Genomic DNA, 25,831 nt, shown 5'->3' with positions numbered 1-25,831 from the left:
GATCAAGGAGAATGGTACTATAGTCTTGAAGATGACTTCTGGCAGAGAACTCAAGCTTCAAAATGTGTTGTATGTGTTTGACATACGCAAGAACCTTATTTCTGAGACACTCCTTAGTGTACACGGTTTTAAGACGGTGTTTGAATCCCAGAAGCTAGTTTTGTCTAAAGGGTGAATGTTTGTGGGAAGGGGATATGTATTAAATGGCATATGGAAACTTAAAGCAATCTCTGTAAAATTAAAAACTATGAATAAGAGTGTTGTTTCTTCTTCTGTTTATATGCTTGAGTCATTTAATTTATGGCATGGTAGGCTCAGACATGTTGGTTATGATACTTTACATAGATTAATTAATTTAGAGCTCATTCCTTCATTTCACATTAGTTATAAACATAAATGTGAAACTTTTGTTGACGAAAAATTAACAATGCCTTCATTTGAAACTATTGAAAGAAATATAGAACCACTCGATCTAATACATAGCAATGTTTGTGACTTAATGTTTGTTCAAACCAGAGGAAGGAATAAATATTTTATTACCTTCATTAATGATAGCACAAAATATTGTTATGTATATTTGCTTCAGAGCAAAAACGAAGTTTAGAGAAATTTATTCTCTATAAACAGGAAGTTGAAACCTAACTTAATAAAAAGACTATGATGGTAAGAAGTGATTATGGTGGTGAATATGTTGAACCATTTAGTGAATACTGTGCACAACATGGTATTATTCATGAAGTGACACCACCATACACTTCTCAATCAAATGGAATAGCCGAGCGAAAAAATCAGACTCTAAAGGAAATGATGAACGCATTACTAGAAAGCTCTGGGTTATCACAGAACATGTGGGGGGAAGCTATTCTATGAGCTAATTACCTTTTAAATAAGGTTCCCTACAAGAAAAGGGACAAGACACCATATGAGTTATGGAAAGGTAGAAAACCTTCCTACAACTACTTGAAACTGTGGGGGTGTCTTGCAAAGGTAATGGCTCCATTACCAAAGTAAATGAAAATAGGTCTTAAAACGGTGGATGTATTTTCATAGGCTATGCAGATCATAGAAATACATATAGGTTTCTTGTGTATGAATCAAAGAATCCTGACATTCACAAGAATATTATATTGGAATCAATGAATTCTTCATTCTTTGAAAATATCTTCCCTTGTAAAGCTAGGGAAGTTGATTCAAGTTCAACAAAATGAACTTCAGAGACTATAGATGAAAATAGTCAAGACGAGGTTAAAACTGTGATAGAGCCAAGAGTAAACAAGTAACAGTGAAAAAATCTTTTGGGTCAGATTTTCTAACCTTTATGCTAGATGCTAAACCTCAAACATGTGATGATGCTATACGGTCATCCGAAAGCACTTCATGGAAAGATGCTATTAAAAGTGAAATTGACTCCATCATGTAAAATCATACATGAGAATTAGTGGATCTTGCTCTAGGAATTAAACCATTAAATTCTAAGTGGATTTTTAAATGAAAAATGAAAGCAGATGAAACAATAAACAAGTACAAGGTCAGATTGGTTATAAAAGTTTATAGATAAAAAGGAAGGCCTACTTTGATACTTTTTCTCCAATATCCAGGATAACTTCTATAAGGATGATACTTGCAATTGTCGCCTTATAGAATCTAGAAGTACATCAAATGGATGTTAAAACAACTTTCCTAAATTGAGATCTTGATGAAGAAATTTACATAGAACAACCTGAGGGTCATGTAATTCTAAGACAAGAAAGGAAAGTTTGTAAATTGGTGAAGTCTTTATATGGACTTAAGCAAGCACTAAAACAATGGCATTAAAACTGTTCGACAATGCCATGATGACAAATGGCTTTAAGATTAATGAATGTGAAAATTGTGTGTATGTCAAAACTACCGATATTGGATATATAATCCTATGCTTATATATTGATGACATAGTCATTGTTGGAAGTAACAATGAAATGGTAAAACGTGCCACAGACATGTTAAATTCAACGTTTGACATGAAAGATATGGGACTAGAAAATGTGGTTTTGGCATCCAAATTAAGAGGTCATATGAAGGTCTGATATTGACTTAGCCACACTATGTGGACAAGATTCTTGGGAAATTTAGCAAGGATGATTTCGGTATAGCCAAAACTCCAATAGCTACAAGCCAACATTTGTCCAAAAATAAAGGTGAAAGTGTTGACCAAGTGGAATATGCAGGGGTCATAGGTAGTCTAATGTACCTTATGAGTTGTACTAGACTAGATATTGCTATCACTGTGAGCAGTTTAAGCATATTCACAAGCAATCCAGGGGAAAACCAATGGAAAGTAATTGTGAGGATACTGAGATATCTTAGATATACTCAGGACTATGGATTGCATTATTCCAAAGATCCTATTGTTTTAGAAGGATTCTCCTGTGCCAGTTGGATATCTGATATTCAAGATACCAAAGGCACAAGTGGATATGTTTTTACATTAGGAGGAGGAGCTATGTCATGGAAATCCCCAAGACAAACGATTATAACCAGATCCATAATAGAATCTGAGTTTGTAGCTCTAGACAAATCTGGAGAAGAGGCTAAATGGCTTCGAAACTTCTTGGAAGATATTCCTGACTGGCCAAAGCCTGTGCCCACAATATGTATATATTGTGACAATCAAGCAACAATTGGTAGAGCACAAAATGTAATATATAATGGTAAGTCAAGACATATGCTTCGTTGACACAATACTTGTAGACAACTGATCTCAAATGGGGTTATCTCTATTGATTTTGTAAAATCAAAAGATAACATTGTGGATCCGCTAACTAAATGCTTAAATCGAGATCAGGTTAATAAAACATCGAAAGGAATAGGACTAAAGGCCATGGAAATTAAAGGCGCTATGTAAAGGAAAACCCAACCTAGTTGATTGGAGATCCCAAGATCTAGGTTCAAAGGGACAACCTAATTGCATAGGCCTTGTGAGGTCACTATAGGGGTTCTTATTCCAAGTCCATTCCTATGAAATAAACAGTGATTTAAAGTGAGATAGGTTAAGTAAAGCTTTTAATGACCATTGTGTGTTTCGGAGAGCCAAGCAACATAAGTCACCTATGTTAGAGTGAAGTGGGGCTGCTTCGAGGAGACTATTGTGCATAGGTCTCTCAAAATCTTGCAGAACCAGGAAATGTTCATGGTCATATAAACATACCTATGAGAACGAAGACCTTGCTAGGGAGGTAGTTGTGTAAGGAATATCATTGTTTACACAAACGATAGAACAGTTCAAGGATATTACGTCAACTAGTCAGCTAGTAAAATAAATATACTTTCACAAGGGAAGGTTCAAGGGTTGATGTTTGCCTATCATATACAACTATCAATCGTAGAATCTATCACCACATCCAGCCAATGTTTTTCATTAAACCTATCAATTTCATTCATGTGGGGTATTGTTGGAAAAATATGATTTTTTGGAATCTTTGAGGCATATTTTCGATTGGTAAATGAGGAGTTTTGAATCATAAAATTATGATTTTATGCTCTACCTCATGAGACCTTTACAACGGGATATCATATGCTCAAAATGGTTGAGTGATGAATGAGAAATTGATGCTCAAAGTAAGCTACTTGGAAATTATGTTGAGAAAAAATGAAAAAGCATTAGTCCCACATTGATTAGGAATCAAGTGTCACTACACCAAAATAGGCTTTTAGCAGCGTTTTTAGTGGCATTTGGATAAAAAACGCTGCTAAAAATCAAGCAATAGCAGCGTTTTTTTTAAAACGCTGCTAAAGATCCAATATTAGCGGCGTTTTTCGGAAAACGCCGTAAAAAATGAGCATTAGCAGCGTTTTTCAAAAAAGCGCCGCAAAAAATCTAAGCACAACGATGTCGTTTTTTGAGTTTTTGGGCCTTTAGCGGCGTTTTTTAAAAAACGCCGCTAATGTTCGAGGCTTTAGCGGCGTTTTTGAAGAAGCGTCGCTAATCCTCGGGGCTTTAGCGACGTTTTTGAAGAAGCGCCGCTAATGCTCTGGTCTTTAGCGGCATTTTTTAAGAAGCGCCGCTAATGCTCTAGGCTTGCTCTGGGCTTTAGCGGCGTTTTTGGAAAAGCGCCGCTAATGCTCTGGTCTTTAGCGGCGTTTTTGGAAAAACGCCGCTAATAATCGAGGCTTTAGCGGCTTTTTTGAAGAAGCGCCGCTAATGCTCTATTTTTAGCGGCTTTTTTTAAGAAGCGCCGCTAATGCTTTGGTCTTTAGCGGCGTTTTTGAAAAAAGCACCGCAAAAAATATTTTATCTCTCTATTTATTATTTAATTGGTTTGTTTATATTAATTAAAATTCAAATTAATTTTAATTGAATATTCAAAATCTTCACAAAAAACTAATGACACGTAGAAATCATTTGAAATAAAAACATAGAAAAATATTTGTTAAAAATGGAAAAATTAAAATACTATTATTTAAAATAATTTTAAGTTTTTTAGAAACTGTGCAAAGTGTATGCAAGCAGATAATGTTTATAATGCTATTTTGGTCGTTCAAAGAGCTTTTACAGCACCTGCAAAAGCAGCGATAAATGAAATTAATTCATACTTCCACATGGAAGTTTTTGAGGTGAATATAAGTTTAAATTGGTATAAATAAATATAATTTTCCTTTTAGCTCTCTGGGTTTTTGTTCTTTTGATTGTTTTATAACAGTTTTTTCTTAAAGGATAAGTGATAGACGAAATCCGGGAGTTGAATCCTAGAGTTGAAATCCAAGAGTTGAATCCCTTATAAAGGTACATTTTTTTTCCTCATTGATATATGTTTATTAGCATTTGAGTCATTTAGGTTACTTTTTATTGTATTCATGCATGCTTGCTTACTTCACATTTTCCTTCTTCCAGTTTAAATTTAATTCTTTCAGTGCTGGAGATGATGATTATGAAGGGTACAATTACCGCTTGTGTGGGCGACTTTCTGCTGTTCGAATTGTTTTTCTTTGTAGGTTTGTTCAGGAGGTATGATGGGATACAGTTTAAACTGTACAGTTTTAGCATTACCATCATCCTATTATGGTTAAACCTTAACATTTAACAATTGAAGTTCACTTTCACAAATAGTCAAAATTTAGGTCTATAAATTTCAAGAAACTTGGTTTGGCAGATAACAGTTTACTTCATGGAGCTTGCTACCCCACATACAGAAGAAATAATAAAACTTGTTGATAAAGTTGGCGATTTTGAGTGGTTAATTCAGAAATCTGAAATTGATGGGGCTGCTGCTTTGAAGCTGGATCTTACATTTGACACTCCAATAATTATAGTTCCTAGGAATTCAACGAGCACTGAGTATGTTTAACTTTCCATTATCTTAGACTTGCAAAGTAGAACAGAACACTAACTGTTTTAGTCCATTTTAATAGAAACTGAACTCTCCAGGATTTTTGTATTATTATTTAGTGTGAACATTACTAATGTATTTCCATATGACAAGTTTTGTTCAACTTGATGTGGGTCTTCTAAAGGTCAGAAATAAAATAAGTTGAGCATATTAGGTTTGTCACTTAAAGGGCTCTGCAGATTGTTTTAGATTGGCTTGATTTTTTATTCACTCAATATTTCTCTTTATCTCTCCATGTGATCCTATTCTAGTATCATTTAGTACTTGAGTGATCTAGAAGATGTTGATACATGTCTTAAGGTATAATTTTCTGTCAGTTTACATTAGAACAAGGTAGGTGCATTAGACCAAGGTGTAAATGAATATGATCAAGTGTATGTGTATTCAATAACAAGGACTATTAGGAAATCATGTGTATTGGCCAATGAAAGATTAAAAAATTTTTGCATGATTTTTAGATAAAAGGGACTAGTTGTTAGTGTTTGCTATCATATCTTAAGCTAATTTATATGTACACGGTCACACATAAAAACACAAATTTATATATATTGCCTCGTCTGTGGCAAGTGCTTTTTCCACACCTTGCCTTTTGAGTAATATAAAGGGTTCTAGTGCCTAGAATACCTTGTGCTCTTGGCAACATTTGGCTGGCCCTACATTTCTTAAATTTTTTTTCTAATTCAAATTCATATTTACTATTTTTTGAAGAAAAATTAATAATAATTTTGTTTTGTCATTTCTTCTAATATTAATAACTAGCTACTTATACTATATTAGAGAATCAAATATTCACCGAGTCAATGGAGTATATAATTTAAATAAATTATCCTTGAGATAGTACCGAACCAGTTTTCCTCTTTGAAATTGCTTTAACCAGTGAAATGCTTCGGTAGTTTGCTACCTTTGTGGTGGAAATTCTTGATGTCTATTTTGGACTTTGGAGCTATAATTTCATTTTTCTTATATGCAATTTTATTTTTATTATTTTTCTTTTATACAGGATTAGAACCGGTATACTACAGGAAGAGGAGTGCACAAAAATCTGAAACGTACAGAGAAAGCTCGCATTCTAGTTAGCAAATTGCCATGTAAGCTTCTAGTAGTAATCTTACATCTTGAAGTAGGTTTCTGTGACATATTAACTTAATCTTCTTTGTTAAATAGAAAACATGCTTTATTGCAATGCAATATTTAGTTGATTTGCTTATATGCTGGTTGTTTCTGAACTTGGTTTGGTTTTGTGTAACCGTGGTTTTTGAACTTGCATTCTATACTGTCCAAATATCTCGGTTCAGGTCAGTTTTCAATTTTATTATTTACTCCCGAGCTTAAGCTCCAGTTTGAATGAGATTTTCCAGTATAGTTAAAAGGTAAAAAGACCTCAATCAAACTCGTGTGATACTCTAGTCAAGCATTAAAGTACTCGAATTTGATCTGCTCAATAGCTCAAACTCGACTCAACACCATTCAAGTTGTTGTTGTTAATGGTTTTTATTTTAAACTTAAGTTGTGTCTGCCAATATGCTCTTAAATCATGGTCCTTCTATTTCTTTAGGTTGCTGAGAAGACTGCTCTTCTGCGGCCTATAGAACTTAAACTTGTTCCTGTGGCCTTGGAAGGTAGTGCATTTAAAAGCAAGTTTCTTGATACGGATGAACTTATGAGCTACTGTAGCTGGTTTGCGGTAAGAAATGACTCCTATTTCTATTTTATGGTACCTGGAATGGTTTAATACTTCACCGTCTATAATATTTCTATTGCCCATGGATCTTATGTTGTGGGTGTTAGTACCTTACCAATCTCATTAATGTCTTGTTTTATTCTTCCTAAAATTCAAGGAATCAGTTGTTTAAGTGTTTTCATTCAGTTTACATGTTTACCTCTGTTTCTCTGAGTTTCATATTTAACTAATCCATCTTAATTGGTGGTAAATTCATGTTTTAGGCACTAATCAATTTTAACCAAATTATCTAACTGTAATTTGTACTGCTTTCAGACTTTCAGTAGCATGATCCCAAAATGGCTGCGGAAAACCAAAATTGTCAAGAAAATTAGCCAAATACTGGTGAATCACCTTGGACTAAATTTGACCAAAGATGATCTACAAAATGTGGTTGATTTAATGGAGCCATATGGTCAGATAAGCAATGGAATAGAATATCTAAATCCTCCCCTTGATGTCAGTAACTAACTTGCTTGTCATTTTAAATATGCAAGTCAATTGCTATTAATAATTTTCTGTTGGATTCTTGGACTGAAAAATAATTGAATTGCAAGGTCATACATGCTGTTAATTTTTTAAGAGCTAATAAATGAGTATGACATAGTGCTCATAAATGTTCTAAGGATGTCTTGAGATGAATGGAATTGTCTGATAGTTTGAGGTTATAAATCTTTGTATTGATTTTTCTCAACAATCAAGCCTGTCATACTTAGCAAATATTTCGTGAGAATGGGTGTTTAAGAACTGTGAATTGTCTTGAAATATATGCGGTTGAGATGGTTGATATATTATCAAGCATGCAATATATATTTATGTCGTGACAAGTTTTTATAGGATTTATTTGAAATGGGTGCAATTTATCTCCTGTTACATGGAAATATATATTTAGCTTTAAAGTTAAAATTTTAATAGAAATTTTAATTTAATTAAATATTTTTATCCTTAAAAGTATATAGTTTAAAGTTTAAATTTTAAAACAAAACATAATATAATATTTATTATACAAATAAATATTATTTAAATAAAATATATTTTTTTAAATTTATGTTTTTAGCGGCGTTTGTTAAAAAGCGCCGCTAAAAGTCATCTTATTGTGGTTTGTTGTAGAAACGCCTTTAGTGGCGTTTTTAGGAAAAGCGTCGCTAAAGGTCATGGCCTATAGCGGCGTTTGTGGGAAAAGCGCCGCTAAAGGTCATGGTCTATAGCGGCGTTTGTGGGAAAAGCGCCGCTAAAGGTCATGGTCTATAGCGGCGTTTGTGGGAAAAGCGCCGCTAAAGGTCTTGGTCTTTAGCGGCGTTTTTGGGAAAGCGCCGTTAAAGGCCATGGTCTTTAGCGGAGTTTGTGGAAAAAGCGCCGCTAAAGGTCATGGTCTTTAGTGGCGTTTATTTCTAAAAACGCCGCTAAAGTTAGCGGCGCTGTCATTAGCGGCATTTTTTTCGGTGCTTCTCAAAGCACCGCAAATACTCTTAGCGGCGCTAAAAAGCGCCGCTAAAAGTCTATTTTGGTGTAGTGTGTGGAACTTTTATATATATGTAAACCAACTTAGTGGTTATTGAATGAGTAAACTAATGCTCTCCCTCGCATGCAGAGGGTGCAAATTCAAACCCATCGGGGTTGGGGAACACCCGCACGACGTGGGTAACGCGAAATGTCCGGATCGATCGGGCCCTTTTAGGCCTGCGAATATTTTAGCCCAATACGTATTTATTTTTTTTCTGAGCATATATTATACAGAATATGTTTTAAAAGAACAAATATCTCATTTTGATTTGATTCCAATCAAATTTGATTTTATTTTATTCAAATTGATTTAAAGGCTCCCTTAATGCAGATTTGTATCTTTATTCATGAAAATTTCTAAAATTCCTCCACATTGAATGTCTATAAAAGCCTAAAGAATATTGCAGAATTCTTTAGAGACGCACAACGAATTTATTTCACTCTCGAAAATTCTATTCATTTTCTCTCCAAATTTTTCAAATGTTTGGTGATAGAAGGAAAGGTTTATTTATTGATCACTGCAGAAGAACTACTCCCATGATCATTTTGTTGTTGTTTCTTGGGAGACAGACGATCAACGTTTCTCCAAGTACCATAGGAGCTGTCGAATCTATCTTACGGAAACAGTGAAAACAGGCCTCAACATCTAGTAAAACTCGATTCCCTTATTCGATTTCTAATTTTTCAAGATCTTGTTTATTTAATTATTTTTCAGATATGATGTTTTAAATAAATATTTTGGTTTTGTTTAGATCCGGTGTTTTTACATAAATATAAATATTTGTTTATATTATTTGTTCAAGATCTTGTATTTAATATAAATATTTATATTTATATTTGTTCACTAAGGTGTTTTGTCCAAACTATAGCTTCTCAATAATTGTCAAATATTATAGTGATATGCTTTTTCTTTCAATTATTCATATCTTCAAGATTAAAGGTTTACTTTAGTATTATTCTATTTATTGAGTGTGTATTAATGTTTTGTACAGGAATCCGTTGGATTTTGGTCTTGTATAAATTAGTTGTGGTTGTGGGTAAATAAATGTGTGTCGTTCTTCATTCTCCAAACATGCTGAATATAATTATTGGCATTTCAAGTGTGGCATAATATAAAACAATGGTTGGCTTCATCATAATCTGTTTGGAGACTAACGGGCCACACTTTGACCTCCAAATTTAGAAAATATTTCCAGAGTTGGAAATTGTAATTGTAATACCGTAATATTTGTACACCGCACTACACCAAAACAGGTTTTTAGCGGCGCTTTTTTAGGCCTTTAGGGGCGCTTTTTAGTGCCGCTAAAAGTATTTGCGGCGCTTTGAGAAGCGCCAGAAAAAACGTCGCTAGTGACAGAGTCGCTAACTTTAGCGGCGTTTTTAGAAATAAACGCCGCTAAAGACCATGATCTTTAGCGGCGCTTTTTCCACAAACGCCGCTAAAGACCATGACCTTTAGCGGCGCTTTCCCAAAAATGCCGCTAAAAACCAGAACCTTTAGCGGCACTTTTTCCACAAACGCCGCTAAAGACCAAAACCTTAGCGGCGCTTTTCTCACAAACGCCGCTATAGATCATGACCTTTAGCGGCGCTTTTCCCATAAACGCCGCTATAAGCCATGACCTTTAGCGACTCTTTTCCCAAAAACTCCACTAAAGGCGTTTCTACAATAAACCACAATAAAGATGACTTTTAGCGGCGCTTTTTAACAAACGCCACTAAAAACATAAATTTTATAAAATATATTTTAATTAAATAATATTTATTTGTATAATAAATATTATATTATGTTTTGTTTTTAAAATTTAAACTTTAAACTATATACTTTTAAGGATAAAAAATATTTAATTAAATTAAAATTTCTATTAAAATTTTAACTTTAACGCTAAATATATATTTCCATGTAACAGGGATATAAATTCGTACCCATTTCAAATAAATCCTATAAAAACTTGTCACGACAGTGATATATATTGCATGCTTGATAAAATATCAACCATCTCAACCGCATATATTTCAAGACAATTCACAGTTCTTAAACACCCATTCTCACAGAAATATTTGCTAAGTATGACAGGCTTCAGATTGTTGAGAAAAATCAATACAAAGATTTATAACCTCAAACTATCAGACAATTCCATTCATCTAAAGACATCTTTAGAACATTTATGAGCACTATGTCATACTCATTTATTAGCTCTTAAAAAATTAACAGCGTGTATGACCTTGCAATTCAATTATTTTTCAGTCCAAGAATCCAACAGAAAATTATTAATAGCAATTGACTTGCATATTTAAAATGACAAGCAAGTTAGTTACTGACATCAAGAGGAGGATTTAGATATTCTATTCCATTGCTCTTATCTGACCATATGGCTCCAATAAATCGACCACATTTTGTAGATCATCTTTGGTCAAATTTAGTCCAAGGTGATTCACCAGTATTTGGCTAATTTTCTTGACAATTTTGGTTTTCCGCAGCCATTTTGGGATCATGCTGCTGAAAGTCTGCAAGCAGTACAAATTACAGTTAGATAATTTGGTTAAAATTGATTAGTGCCTAAAACATGAATTTACCACCAATTAAGATGGATTAGTTAAATATGAAACTCAGAGAAACAGAGGTAAACATGTAAACTGAATGAAAAACACTTAAACAACTGATTCTTTGAATTTCAGGAAGAATAAAACAAGACATTAATGAGATTGGTAAGGTACTAACACCCACAACATAAGATCCATGGGCAATAGAAATATTATAGACGGTGAAGTATTAAACCATTCCAGGTACCATAAAATAGAAATAGGAGTCATTTCTTACCGCAAACCAGCTACAGTAACTCATAAGTTCATCCGTATCAAGAAACTTGCTTCTAAATGCACTACCTTCCAAGGCCACAAGAACAAGTTTAAGTTCTATACGCCGCAGAAGAGCAGTCTTTTCAGCAACCTAAAGAAATAGAAGGACCATGATTTAAGAGCATATTGGCAGACACAACTTAAGTTTAAAATAAAAACCATTAACAACAACATAAATTTCGCAAGCAAATACATGCAGACAGGAACAATAAAACCAAATATATGTAGGCAGTAAAAGCCAAAATACACAGCGGCAGTCAACAATTGTCTGCATCATATGCCCCCAGGTCTCCAGTTTCTTATCCAGATATGCAATCAATAGAGTTGATAAGTATCACCATTATTTCATACTTGGCAATAATTCAGTTATTATTTGTGGATCCTTTTCAGAAATTCTCAAATTAGACTTGTATGGTGTTGAGTCGAGTTTGAGCTATTGAGCAGATCAAATTCGAGTACTTTAATGCTTGATTAGAGTATCACACGAGTTTGATTGAGGTCTTTTGACCTTTTAACTATACTGGAAAATCTCATTTCAAACTGGAGCTTAAGCTCGGGAATAAATAATAAAATTGAAAACCGACCTGAAACGAGATATTTGGACAATATAGAATGCAAGTTCAAAAACCACGGTTACACAAAACCAAACCAAGTTCAGAAACAACCAGCATATAAGCAAATCAACTAAATCTTGCATTGCAATAAAGCATGTTTTCTATTTAACAAAGAAGATTAAGTTACTATGTCACAGAAACCTACTTCAAGATGTAAGATTACTAATAGAAGCTTACATGGCAATTTCCTAACTAGAATGCGAGCTTTCTCTATACGTTTCAGATTTTTGTGCACTCCTCTTCCTGCACTATACCGGTTCTAATCCTTTATAAAAGAAAAATAAGAAAAATAAAATTGCATATAAGAAAAATGAAATTATAGCTCCAAAGTCCAAAATAGACATCAATAATTACCACCACAAAGATAGCAAACTACCGAAGCATTTCACTGGTTAAAGCAATTTCAAAGAGGAAAACTGGTTCGGTACTATCTCAAGGATAATTTATTTAAATTATATACTCCATTGACTTGGTGAATATTTGATTCTCTAATATAGTATAAGTAGCTAGTTATTAATATTAGAAGAAATGACAAAACAAAATTATTATTAATTTTTCTTCAAAAAATAGTAAATATGAATTTGAATTAGAAAAAAATTTAAGAAATATAGGGCCAGCCAAATGTTGCTAAGAGCACAAGGTATTCTAGGCACTAGAACCCTTTATATTACTCAAAAGGCAAGGTGTGGAAAAAGCACTTGCCACAGACGAGGCAATATATATAAATTTGTGTTTTTATGTGTGACCGTGTACATATAAATTAGATTAAGATATGATAGCAAACATTAACAACTGGTCCCTTTTATCTAAAAATCATGCAAAAAATTTTTAATCTTTCATTGGCCAATACACATGATTTCCTAATAGTCCTTGTTATTGAATACACATACACTTGATCATATTCATTTACACCTTGGTCTAATGCACCTACCTTGGTCTAATGTAAACTGAAAGAAAATTATACCTTAAGACATGTATCAACATCTTTTAGATCACTCAAGTTCTCAGATTCAATGTATTCCGTGACAAAACCAAATTATAGTCCTCACTAGAAATATGCAAATTTGGGCTAGCTGCCCCATGATGCACGTACTGCTTTTGAACACAAAGAGAGCTGCTTCACCAAAAACTGCAGTTGCTTCTTCAGCAGCACCTAAAATAATCGAACACAAAAGAACATAACTTAAATATCAATGAACATATGAGACCAAGTACTAAATGATACTAGAACAAGATCACATGGAGAGATAAAGAGAAATATTGAGTGAATAAAAAATCAAGCCAATCTAAAACAATCTGCAGAGCCCTTTAAGTGACAAACCTAATATGCTCAACTTATTTTATTTCTGACCTTTAGAAGACCCACATCAAGTTGAACAAAACTTGTCATATGGAAATACATTAGTAATGTTCACACTAAATAATAATACAAAAATCCTGGAGAGTTCAATTTCTATTAAAAGGGACTAAAACAGTTAGTGTTCTGTTCTACTTTGCAAGTCTAAGATAATGGAGAGTTAAACATACTCAGTGCTCCTTGAATTCCTAGGAACTATAATTATTGGAGTGTCAAATGTAAGATCCAGCTTCAAAGCAGCAGCCCCATCAATTTCAGATTTCTGAATTAACCACTCAAAATCGCCAACTTTATCAACAAGTTTTATTACTTCTTCTGTATGTGGGGTAGCAAGCTCCATGAAGTAAACTGTTATCTGCCAAACCAAGTTTCTTGAAATTTATAGACCTAAATTTTGACTATTTGTGAAAGTGAACTTCAATTGTTAAATGTTAAGGTTTAACCATAATAGGATGATGGTAATGCTAAAACTGCACAGTTTAAACTGTATCCCATCATACCTCCTGGACAAACCTACAAAGAAAAACAATTCGAACAGCAGAAAGTCGCCCACACAAGCGGTAGTTGTACCCTTCATAATCATCATCTCCAGCACTGAAAGAATTAAATTTAAACTGGAAGAAGGAAAATGTGAAGTAAGCAAGCATGCATGAATACAATAAAAAGTAACCTAAATGACTCAAATGCTAATAAACATATATCAATGAGGAAAAAAATGTACCTTTATAAGGGATTCAACCCTTGGATTTCAACTCTAGGATTCAACTCCCGGATTTCGTCTATCACTTATCCTTTAAGAAAAAACTGTTATAAAACAATCAAAAGAACAAAAACCCAGAGAGCTAAAAGGAAAATTATATTTATTTATACCGATTTAATCTTATAGACTACAATATTTTGATTTGCATACAGATAAGCATCCATAGTGCAGTTCAGATTCAACTAAATTGAACAAAGTTTAAGAAATTTCAGACCCTAAAAAGTGAAAGTAAGAAGGAAAAAATATAGATGAGTACTTGAAACGATTCTTCTTTGTTTTTTTAGTCGACATCAGAGTCATCAAAATCGTCTTTGAAGTTGTTGAAGAAATCGGCATCGGCGAGCTTGTTGTCGGAAGTGATGACTCCTTCGTCGAAGATCTCCGGTGTGTCAACATCATCGGCTTCCATGGCTGAATCTTTCGGGAAATCTTTTGGGAAAATTTGGATTTTCCTGAAAAATACACCGACCGGATAAACGAGAGAAAAACAAAGATGGTGGTTGAGAAGAAGAGGAGCTTAACGATGATGATGAAGACGTGGTGGCGGAGAGAAACACCTAAAGGGTGTTTTTAGGATACCAATTTTAGGGGGGGAAATTAGGGGTTTTAGGGGGGAAATTAGGGAAAAAAAGGCGCAATTTTGAATAAAATGATACCGTTTTGTTCTGCTAAAAATTTCTACTATTTTTGTATTTATCAATTTTTTAAAATCTAATATTTAAATATATTAAATATTTTAGATTAAATATTTTTAAATATAAAAGCATTAATTAATTATATAAAATTTCATCATTTAACAAATATCAAGTAAACCTTAAATCCTAAACCATTTAATATATATAAAGTTTACTTATTACCTCTTAAATAATTTAAACTATAATCATAATTTTAATATATTAAAATTAAAATGATCTCTTTACAATTATATAAGAAATTATTTAATATATAAATTAAAACACTAATTAATCTAAACCCTAAACTCTTAACCTTTATCCCTAAACCTTAAATTATAAAACATAAACCCTTAAACCCCTAACCCTAAATCCTAAACCCTAAACCTTAAACCTCAACCCTTAAACCATAAATCATAAACAATAATCCCTAAACCCATAATCCCTAAACTATAATGATAATTAATTCAACATTTTAAAATTAATACTAACTCTTTTACTATTATATAAGAAATTATTTAATATATAAATATCAAACACGTCATAGACACTTAAAACTTTGAGATAGTTATAGTACTATTTTTTATTTCACTTATAGGAACCTCATATACTCAAGCACTGCAAGTCTTTTGTGAATTAACCAATGCTTATGAAGATCTACTACTTACGGTTATCAATGCCAGCTGGAATCACAAATATTAACAAGAATCAGACATAGATAGCAAAATTAATCAAGCACTTTCAAGGGACATCATTCTAGCAGTTCTTTAAAGAAATGGATTTCAATCCAGAATTCAGTAGTTCTGTAACTAGCCTAGCAGATAGATGGAAAAATAATATTTATTTTAGAGATCAGTCTACCTCTTAAGTGGAATAACTTTCTGTAAGCTTTAACCTTGTGAACTTTTTTATTAATATATTTCTTCTAATACTTCTTAGAGATAATCACAGACAAGAGATTCAACCATTAAGATTCAATGGATGGTTAATATAAGACCAAACAAAGACAATGCATCTAATTTAATAAGTTAAGCCATGCTCACGAACAAAGCAAAGAAGAATTATATTCACCTCAAAAACTTCCATGTGGAAGTATGAATTAATTTCATTTATCGCTGCTTTTGCAGGTGCTGTAAAAGCTCTTTGAACGACCAAAATAGCATTATAAACATTATCTGCTTGCATACACTTTGCACAGTTTCTTACCATAGGAACACCAACCTTTACTTCCGCAGGAAAGAAAACATAAATCTAGAGACAAAAATACCATCAGTACATCAACATTGAAGTTATAAAATTATTTGTAACAAAAAAGTAAAGAAAAAGGAGTTGCTCTTATTTCTAATATTAGAGTTAAAAACAATGACCCGTTCTAGCTATGCAATCTTTTACAACAAGAAAGTGCAAACTCATGCAGACAGTTTAAAGAACTCTAAACATTTCAAAAATTTCAAATATGGGCTTCTGATTTATAAACTGATGATTCTGAAATAACTACACAGCTTGCTAATTTGATATGCTTATTACCTTGTATAAGAAATTATTTAATATGTAAGTTAAAAAAAACTCAGTAATGTACCCAAAAAACTTAAAATTATTTTAAATAATATTATTTTAATTTTTCTATTTTTAACAAATATTTTTCTATGTTTTTATTTCAAATTATTTCTACGTGTCATTAGTTTTTTGTGAAGATTTTGAATATTCAATTAAAAATAATTTGAATTTTAATTAATATAAACAAACCAATTAAATAATAAATAGAGAGATAAAATATTTTAAAGACCAAAGCATTAGCGGCGCTTCTTCAAAAACGCCACTAAAGACCAGAGCATTAGCGGCGCTTTTCCAAAAACGCCGCTAAAGCCCAGAGCAAGCCTAGAGCATTAGCGGCGCTTCTTCAAAAACGCCGCTAAAGCCCAAAGCATTAGCGGCGCTTTTCCAAAAACGCCGCTAAATCCCAGAGCAAGCCTAGAGCATTAGCGGCGCTTCTTCAAAAACGCCGCTAAAGCCCAGATCATTAGCGGCGCTTCTTAAAAAACGCCGCTAAAGGTCCAAAAACTCAAAAAACGACATTTTTAGCGGCGCTTATTGGAAAACGCCGCTAATGCTCATTTTTAGCGGCGTTTTCCAAAAAACGCCGCTAATGTTGGATCTTTAGCGGCGTTTTAGAAAAAACGCTGCTATTGCTTGATTTTTAGCAGCGTTTTTTATCCGAACGCCACTAAAAACGCCGCTAAAAGCCTATTTTGGTATAGTGCCGCAGTGAACATGGACAATCATGTCATGATGCAGAACCAGAAAATGGTGCCAACTCTCCTTCTTCTCCCCCTCTTTCTTCCAAAACTATATCCTCGAATCCTCAAAAATGGTGACATCAAACTTCCTTTTGTTTATAAAAGGTTCACCCCTCACATTACAGGGTCCTGTTCGTATCTCAAGGCAATCAAACATGGAATCCATATATATGATTCTTCCCCAATCCTTGTTGTAGATTCTTTGGGGATACAAGCCTTTTTGTTTGTATTTAAATACAAAAAAGGGAAAATGAAAAGCGCCATCTACAACTGCATGCTAATGATTGCCAAAATCACTGTTTGTTTTGTCGGAAGGCTTTCAATCTTGCGGGGTCTTGAAGAGCCTGTTTCAGTAACTTGCCATTAATTCTCTCATACATTCCAATCCTAAAAAATGCTTCCATCTTTTAGCTGCAACAGTTTATAATCATCAGAAAGGTCTAGTCAGAATAATATTACCTTCTCCTTTTTAACAGTTTTTTTTTTTTAAATCATGCCACTACAACTGTAGCTGCGCTCATGTCAACAATTAATTCCTATAATCGACATCAAAATTATATGAAAGAATTAACATTTGGATACCGAGTTACCATATTTGAAGATAAGGCGAAAGGTAAAAACACAAAAGGCAAGCATGACCAAGCAAACAAGGTATGGACATTGATTTTTTTGAATCGGGAATGGCCAAATGGGACCGTGAAGAGGTGACAAAGGAGAAATCAGGCATTCACGGTTTCCATTGGATGAAATGAGATAAGATCACTGTGCTTCTTCCACGTGGCAGGTTGCCAAAGATAAGGCTTTACCATTCAAGAAAAGTTTCCACCCTCTTTGTGGTCATTATGGTTGTAATGTCATCTGATTTAGGATCCAACGGTCACCCTTTCTCCTAAACCAATCTCTAAATGTGGTGAGCTTAGGCCAAATTTAATGACTATATATAGGGGATTGCACCAAGGCAGTCACACTATTAAGGGATCAGTGAGACTCTTTTGTATACCTGTAGCATATAGTAATAGTAAGCAGTAATAGCAATGGCCTCCTCCATGATCTCATCGGCAACCATTGCCACCGTGAACCGCTCCTCCCCGGCACAGGCCAACATGGTGGCCCCCTTCACGGGCCTCAAATCTGCCTCTGCTTTCCCAGTCACCAGGAAGGCCAACAACGACATCACTTCTCTTGCAAGCAACGGTGGGAGAGTGCAATGCATGCAGGTACTTGGTGATGCATAAATACCACTTAAATTACCCCAAGTGTTTGAACACAACAAATTACATAAATTGAATCAAATATATATCTTGGCTTTTGAGTACAGGTGTGGCCGCCTCTTGGGAAGAAGAAGTTCGAGACTCTCTCATACCTGCCCGATCTTACTCCCGTACAGTTGGCTAAGGAAGTAGATTACCTTCTTCGCTCTAAATGGATTCCTTGCTTGGAATTCGAATTAGAGGTGTTTTGGAGCTCTAAATTATTCCATTCCTCCTCTTAATTTTTTTAGTGGGATATTTGAGTTGATTAAGTGTGTTTTATATGTATGTGCAGGAGGGATTCGTGCATCGTAAGTACTCGAACTTACCCACGTACTACGATGGACGCTACTGGACCATGTGGAAGCTGCCCATGTTCGGGTGCACCGACTCGGCTCAGGTGTTGAAGGAGCTTGAGGAATGCAAGAAGGAATACCCCAATGCATTCATTAGAATCATTGGGTTCGACAACGTTCGTCAAGTGCAGTGCATTAGTTTCATTGCCTACAAGCCTGAAGGCTACTAAGTTGTTTACTTCCCTCCTAGGAATTCCATTTGTTTCAAAGTTGTACTTAAATTAAGCCCCTCAAACCCCCCCCCCCTTTTTCTTTTTCTTTTTTAGTTGAGTTATTTGGCTTGGGGTCTTTCTCTTTGTTTTGTTTTTGGATTTCCAATGGAACGGCTGAGAACTAATGAATAAAAAGGTAGTTTCTTGCCATATTTCATGAATCCAGTTCTTCCTCCATTTTCAGTGCTAAGATATTCATGTTAAGATAGGATAAAAATTAAAAGAAAAAAAGGTGATTGGGTGGTCTGGCTTTAAAATAAGAGGATAAAGATTTTGTGGACAAGCAACGCTGTGCTGTTGGAGGCTCATTATCTTAGTACATAGGAATACACCAAACAAACCATTTATATTAAATTGTTTTATTATGACATCACAAGTTTCTATTATTAAAATAACAACTTAAAAAGGCTAAATTCAAATATATATATTCTGCATTCAATCTATTTCCTCGTTAAATATTAAAATCACTATTGGTATAGTGATAAATGATTTGCATTACATAAGTTTTAGTTGACATCTTCGAGCTTAATTTAAAAATAATAATAATAAATTTAATACATAATATATTTTTATTTTATCATTTTCACCCTAATTTTTTTAAAGTCAAATATTAGTTTGTTTTGAATAGAAAAATTGAAGAAACTGTTAAATTTTAATAACACCATGTGATAATTTATATGACAGTTTACATATATTTCATTGTTTATGTGGATAATTTTTAAAAGAAATTACAATTTTTAAAAATATTATTTTAATTTTATAAATTACATCACGCAAGCTATTGCATCAATGCCATTTAAATTTAAAAGATGTAGTCACTTTTTCCATCTAAAAAAAGCAATTTAACTAATTTTCAAGGTTGACGGTAAAATATCCAAAAAATAAAATAAAACTAAAATAATAAAAAGTATTGAATTTATTATTATTTTAAAAATAATAATTATGATTTTCTTTATTAGTTTTAACCCAACATGGAAAAGGAAAACCATAATAATGCTTAGTAATTATAATATTGAATAATACTAGTAGCTCTATGTTCTTAAACTCAATTTCATTACAAAAATTGTAACTCAAAGGGTTAGGATTTTTTGTTTTCTAATTTGTGATTAATTAGTGGACTATAATTTCCATTCTCTTTTTTATATAAAAAAAACCCTAATATTAAGGATAGCTACATTTGTGGAGGAACCAAAAGATAGAGAAATTCAGATAAGAATTGTCTCCTCTCCTCTCCCTCTCCCTCTCCCTCTCCCTCTCCCTCTCCCTCTCCCTCTCAGTCGAAGTGCGCCAATAATTGGAATAGAGCTCTAAAAATGCAATTCTAGAAAAAAAAATTTGCCTATCAGATATTAGTTTAAATATTGGTTAAATTGCGATTCGAATAAGTAATTAGGAATAGAAAATATAAAAAATGACACTAACGTAATTCAAAAAATTTCACCATTTATAAGGTTTTGCTCAAAAATTGACATTAAAAATTTGTTCGCACGGTTCAAAAAAATTTCCATTTATAAGGTCTTACTTAAACATTAAAATATAATTTAAATTCAACTCACTCTCATTAAATTTAAAAAAAAAAGTTTAGTTATAAACTAATCCATAAAAATATATTACTTACAAAGAATTTACACTCAGATAGATTTCTAATATAAACAGAATAAATACTCTCTCAACTCCTCTAAAAAATCGAAAATACATTTAAATAGGCATTATGGTAATTTTAAAATGGTAATGTGATCAAAATGAATATGGAAATCTCATTTCAATTAAATAACTTATTATAAAATATAATAAAAGAGATTTTCTTAAATCAATCTCTTTTAAATGAGGTAGGCATATTACATAAAGATTCTTTGAAATTTTCACTTCATTCAATTTTTTCAATATTGTAATTTACTTAAAATATATAAATATATACATGTTAAGTAAATTATAATATTTTGTCGACTTTGGCCTTTCCTTAAGTCGCAACTAACATTATAACTGATGTTAACAAAATTCATAACTGTTTCTCTACCATGTGTAGCCTAAAAATGTTAAGATTAGAGAAGCAATACGTAAAAGATAAAGAAAAGAACGATAAAAGTCATTGTTTTTTTTAATTTTAAGATATGTTTTAAAAAAAGAAATTAAAGTATTTATTCTGTTAAATTGGATAGTAATTATCTAAAATTTTAAATACACATTAAAATATTCTCAATCATTAAAATTTTTATTTACATCTTACGGCCAGTTTTGTATTGCTTCGAAGTATTTTTAAGATAAAATGTATTTTGAGATAAAATATACTTTAAAATGGTACTTTCTTTACCAAAAGTAAGAGGAAATTTAAACTTTAACTCAAAAGAATTTTTTAACCCAAAGCGCTTTTAAAAAGTATTACTAAATTAGCCTTGCTCTCGTAAGTACAAAAAATATATATCAAATTTGAAAAATATATATATTTCGCAGGTTACTGAAATATCTTAAATATTTGAGAAAAACCAACCAGAATAAATCCATCCAATGGAATACTGAGAAAAAATAAAATAATAGTTGTAAGAAAATGAGTGGCGTCACATTTACACTAATGGTTTCCCAAGGGGTACATGAGAAGTTTTTAAGGCTCCTATAAATTTATTTTCGGGACCATAAACGTAGACCTACCAATAATTGCATTTGTTTTCTTTTTATACTTTTATAACTCATAATATTGTATATTTATATAAATCCCAATTTTTTCACTCATATAAAATATAGTGTTAAATTCGAATGAAAAAAGATGCTAAATTTGTGTTGGGTAAAAATATAAGAATTTTATGTTATTTGCAAAATATTCCGTGGTATTTATGTTAGAACCGTAAATAATATCTAATATAAATTAAAATTGCAAATTAGGATCTGTCATGTCAAATTATCAAGAATATAAATCAAGAAAAAAATTAGATGCGGGAGCGTACTTAAATTTACCGATTTCTTGAAATCTATGGATCTTGGAGTTTTGATCTTCCAAATTAGCATACAAGTAATCTAAAGAATGTGACTCTCTTTTGGCATAGACAAAAACATCAAAGCAATTCACGCATATACGTGTATGCAAAATCAGATAGAAAAAACTTATCATGCATATACCATGTAAATCTAAAATTGTATTAATGATTAAACAGAGATTTGCATGAATACTTGAAAAATACATTCAAGCTAATAAATCTCAAAAATAAAATCATAATAGTTGATATATCCCATAGTTCATATTGTAGACCATATCAACATAATTTAACTAAATATTTGGAACCATAAAATGCCAAAACCTAATGTTGTAGAACCAACCTTAAAACCAAATTATTTAAACATGTACATAGTTTATATGAATTTGCATCAAACACCCGTCAAATTGAATATATAACCATAACAGAAAAAAAAATTAACAACGTCAACGATATCCATCAAAACTTAATGTCACCAATTAAACTATAAAATGTATCTTATTGAATAATGGTTATAAACACCTATCCACGCAAACTATAATCATGTATTAATCCTCAAAATCATTGATATGCATAATATATATATATATATACAATATAATAATAGAAAATAATACTGGCTTGCCTTACATATTTTATGTAAACTCAAATTTATATATAAAACTTATTTATACGCACAAACACTTAAAAAATCCATAACCACCAAATATAAAAACAATCCCAAATTATATAAAGGCCTTCATATGCTAACTATTTATAAAATTTATAGCCACCATATAAAAAAACCCAAATATTTTAATTTTAGTTTGGTTCCATAAGAAACTTATATAAAATAATTATAACGAAACCAAGTAATCATTCGTATATATGAATTGAATTCAATCGTGAATATAATTCATCATGAATAAAGACAAAAGATGATAATTCCATATACATTCAACCACAAACAGAAAATTTAAAATAAATAGTGCAGAAAAATATCTTAACAACATTTATTTATTCGATTATCAAGTGAATTACTATTCAAAACCAATTATACAACCCAATTGAAATTCTTCAATTGCAAAAAGTTGTAAGTCTGTAACTTTAATCTAATAATAACTTTAACCAAAATTTATAAAATAAGTGTGCGAAAAGAAGAGAAAGAAATCTCACAAATCTATTTTTATCAATTGATTATAAATAAATAAATAAACCTTCATCTTTCGAATAACATATGCAAATATTAAATTAGATTATATTTATAAAACCCTAAACTTTATTTAAAGAATCAAAACCCAAAAATTTTATTAAGAATCTCAAAGATTTAACATAGTATATAATTAAAATATCAAATCCATAAATTTAAAAAAGAAAAATGAATCAATCCAAAAATAATAAAGAATCAATTCATTCCCTATTATTCAACATGACAAGCTCTGATGCCACTTGTTAGAACCGTAAATAATATCTAATATAAAATTAGAACTGTAAACCAAGATCTGTCATGTAAAATCATAAAAATAAATCAAGAACAAAACTAGATGCGGAAGCAGAGCTGAATTCATCGATTTCTTGAAATCTACGAAACTTGGGGTTTTAGTCTTCCAAATTAGCACACAAATAATCTAGAGAATATGATTCTCCCTTTTCTAAAGATAGGATATTAGAAATGTTACATTGTATGTAATTTGGAAACCATAACCATAATATATATATAACTTTGGCACATTAGCCCTAATTTCTAATCAACTCATCATCAATTAAAAATTAATTACTAGAGTATCTACACATATTTGACACATATTTTTTTAATAATTAAAGCCCAATAAACCGTAACTAAATTAAATCACTTTTAATTTAAACTAACCTATTAAAATAATAATAATAACATGTAATTACCCTTATTATTATATATAATAATATATAATACTATTATTATTATATATGTAATGTCCAGATTTTCAATCTATTTATATAAATCTCTCCTAAATTATGCTTTCACGAACTTGTAAGAGTCAAAACTGTTGAAAGCTGCTTATGGGGTGTGGCTGTATAATAGATCGATCAAGGTAGTGCTGAGCGAGTTTTTGTTTTTGTTTTTCTTATATATATACTCTATACAGTTAGGTTGATACACACGTGGAAGGAATATGTTAGAAAAATTAAATACTAAAATAAGAAATAAAATAATGGTTTAAAACATGTAAAACATTTTTCTTAAAACTTTAAAATATTTTTAAATTACATCAGCACTTCAAGTAAAATAATAAAAATATTAATAAAAAATCCATTTATATAAACATCCAATAGGTGATATATTAATAAAAAAATTTGAAAGTATTTTAAAATTAAAAAATAAAATATATATATTTATTATATTCGGGCCAGGCCGGGGCCAAAAAAGTAGTGCCCGAGGCCCGGCCTGTTTTTTAAACGGGCCTCATTTTTTTTACCCAAGCCCATATTTTGGACCTATATTTTTATCCGAACCCTCCCATATTTCGGACGAGGCATCGGGCCGGGCCGGGCATGGTCAGGTCTACTATATATGCACACCCTCCGTTCAAAGAGTGTTATCTAAATAAAAATTTACCCAATTCTTTAAATCTAAAAAATTATATAAATCAATATCTTTTAACCACTAAACCAAACATAAAAGTTAACGGTGGAACAGTGAATTGAGTTGATTATATTTAGAACATCACATCACAACCACATCAGCTTCCAAAATAATATGAAGAAGAGTTATCCAAATGTGAAGCTACCAATGTCCCGACCCTTAGCTGCTTCAACCATTCCATTACTATCTCCCAACCACCCTGCCTTTGCCTCCCCTTTCTTTATTGCTCTCGTTCGCTCGCTTAAATTTTAATCCTACTTTTAATTTTATATTTATTATATTAAAAATTCCATTGAAAAATATTTCAATAATTAATTGAATTCTCAAATAGGATAATACTCAATTGAGTTTTTAATTAAATTTAACTACTCAATTGAATCCTCAATCGAATTTAAGCAATTAATTAAATTTTCATCTTTTAACATCGTTAATTTGTCAATGACTTCATCACGTGTTATGCCAGGGTTGTGCCACGTAACGAAATTTGGTAATTTTATTATATTTATTTTAAAAATAATAAAAATTTAAAAAATAAAAAGGCATTTAAAATTTTAGAACATTAAAAGAAAAATAGACTTTAAAAAATTATTAAAAATTATAAAAATAGAATTCATTAAAAGCATAATTTTTTGAAATTTTAGAAAATATTTAGAAAAATAGAATTTAGAAAAATTATAAAAAATCATAAAAATTATAAATATAATTTTTAAAATTATAAAAATGGAAATATTAAAATATTAAAATAATAGAAATCATTTAGAAAATAAAATATAAAATATTTAAAATTATAAAAAATTTAAAAAATTAGATATTTTAGAATTTTTTATGCTTTTTAATGATTTTACAAAAAACATTTTTTTAATAATTTTTATAAATTGTATATTTTTAAAAGTTTCAAAAAATTTAAATTTTTAAAAATATTTTTTTATGATTTTTTATAAAAAAATTAAATTACCAAATTTCGCTACGTGGCACAACTCTATTGTGCCACATGGGGGAGTTAATGTTGTGTAGGGGCTTTTGAATGATTAATTGAGTGCTTAAGTTTGATTAAGGACTCAATTGAGTGTTGCTTTTGATTGAGAGCTCAATTGTTTATTGAATTATTTTCAAGTGACTTTTTTATATAATAAGTATTGTGGGGTGTGCCTCGCATTTATCGGACAGTTTGCAGACACTTACCAAAGTCAGCCAGCAATGTCACGACGAGAAGCTTCCCGAAGTTGCGATGACGAACGACATTATGATGACGTAAATGAGGACGTTGCGATGTGACAACGTGTTTCCCACAAACACCG

General features: G+C 31.6%; 2 protein-coding genes and 1 long non-coding RNA gene across 17 annotated transcripts; 2 read left to right on the top strand and 1 right to left on the bottom strand.

Moving 5' to 3' along the window:
- Positions 1 to 4,477: 4,477 nt before the first annotated feature.
- LOC105800947 (uncharacterized) lies at positions 4,478 to 7,703 on the top strand. Of its 5 annotated transcripts, none has more exons than XR_001135887.2 (6): positions 4,478 to 4,593; positions 4,693 to 4,762; positions 4,871 to 4,984; positions 6,367 to 6,454; positions 6,922 to 7,050; positions 7,363 to 7,703. It is a non-coding gene; the product is annotated as an uncharacterized LOC105800947 (long non-coding RNA). The 5 variants fall into 5 exon arrangements; XR_008197617.1 differs by having other exon boundaries at positions 5,130 to 6,454; XR_008197616.1 differs by having other exon boundaries at positions 4,871 to 5,314.
- A 3,042-nt stretch (positions 7,704 to 10,745) lies between these two features.
- On the bottom strand, positions 10,746 to 14,794 carry LOC105800962 (small acidic protein 1-like). Of its 10 annotated transcripts, none has more exons than XR_001135890.2 (7): positions 14,141 to 14,458; positions 13,920 to 14,033; positions 13,590 to 13,774; positions 13,027 to 13,215; positions 12,240 to 12,327; positions 11,411 to 11,539; positions 10,746 to 11,097 (listed from the first exon to the last, which is right to left on the bottom strand). XR_001135890.2 is itself a non-coding variant. In XM_052633551.1 (7 exons), the coding sequence occupies exon 1, from the start codon at positions 14,586 to 14,588 to the stop codon at positions 14,460 to 14,462; it is 129 nt and encodes a 42-aa protein (XP_052489511.1). In that variant the 5' UTR covers positions 14,589 to 14,794; the 3' UTR covers positions 10,746 to 11,097; positions 11,411 to 11,539; positions 12,240 to 12,327; positions 13,027 to 13,215; positions 13,590 to 14,033; positions 14,141 to 14,223; positions 14,436 to 14,459. The 10 variants fall into 10 exon arrangements, 4 of the variants coding, with proteins under 4 accessions (XP_052489511.1, XP_052489513.1, XP_052489512.1 ...); XR_008197864.1 differs by having other exon boundaries at positions 13,920 to 14,013; XM_052633551.1 differs by having other exon boundaries at positions 13,590 to 14,033; positions 14,141 to 14,223; positions 14,436 to 14,794.
- A 3,306-nt stretch (positions 14,795 to 18,100) lies between these two features.
- Positions 18,101 to 19,126, top strand: LOC105800954 (ribulose bisphosphate carboxylase small subunit, chloroplastic). Of its 2 annotated transcripts, none has more exons than XM_012632310.2 (3): positions 18,101 to 18,364; positions 18,466 to 18,602; positions 18,696 to 18,804. In XM_012632310.2, exons 1-3 carry the CDS (start codon positions 18,182 to 18,184, stop codon positions 18,802 to 18,804), a joined length of 429 nt encoding a protein of 142 aa, XP_012487764.1. In that variant the 5' UTR covers positions 18,101 to 18,181. The 2 variants fall into 2 exon arrangements, with proteins under 2 accessions (XP_012487764.1, XP_012487760.1); XM_012632306.2 differs by having other exon boundaries at positions 18,104 to 18,364; positions 18,466 to 18,600; positions 18,693 to 19,126.
- The last annotated feature ends 6,705 nt before the right edge of the window (positions 19,127 to 25,831 follow it).

Source organism: Gossypium raimondii, chromosome 7, assembly GCF_025698545.1.
Source record: "Gossypium raimondii isolate GPD5lz chromosome 7, ASM2569854v1, whole genome shotgun sequence".
Lineage (NCBI taxonomy): Eukaryota > Viridiplantae > Streptophyta > Magnoliopsida > Malvales > Malvaceae > Gossypium > Gossypium raimondii.
This window is presented reverse-complemented; position numbering and strand designations above follow the sequence as displayed.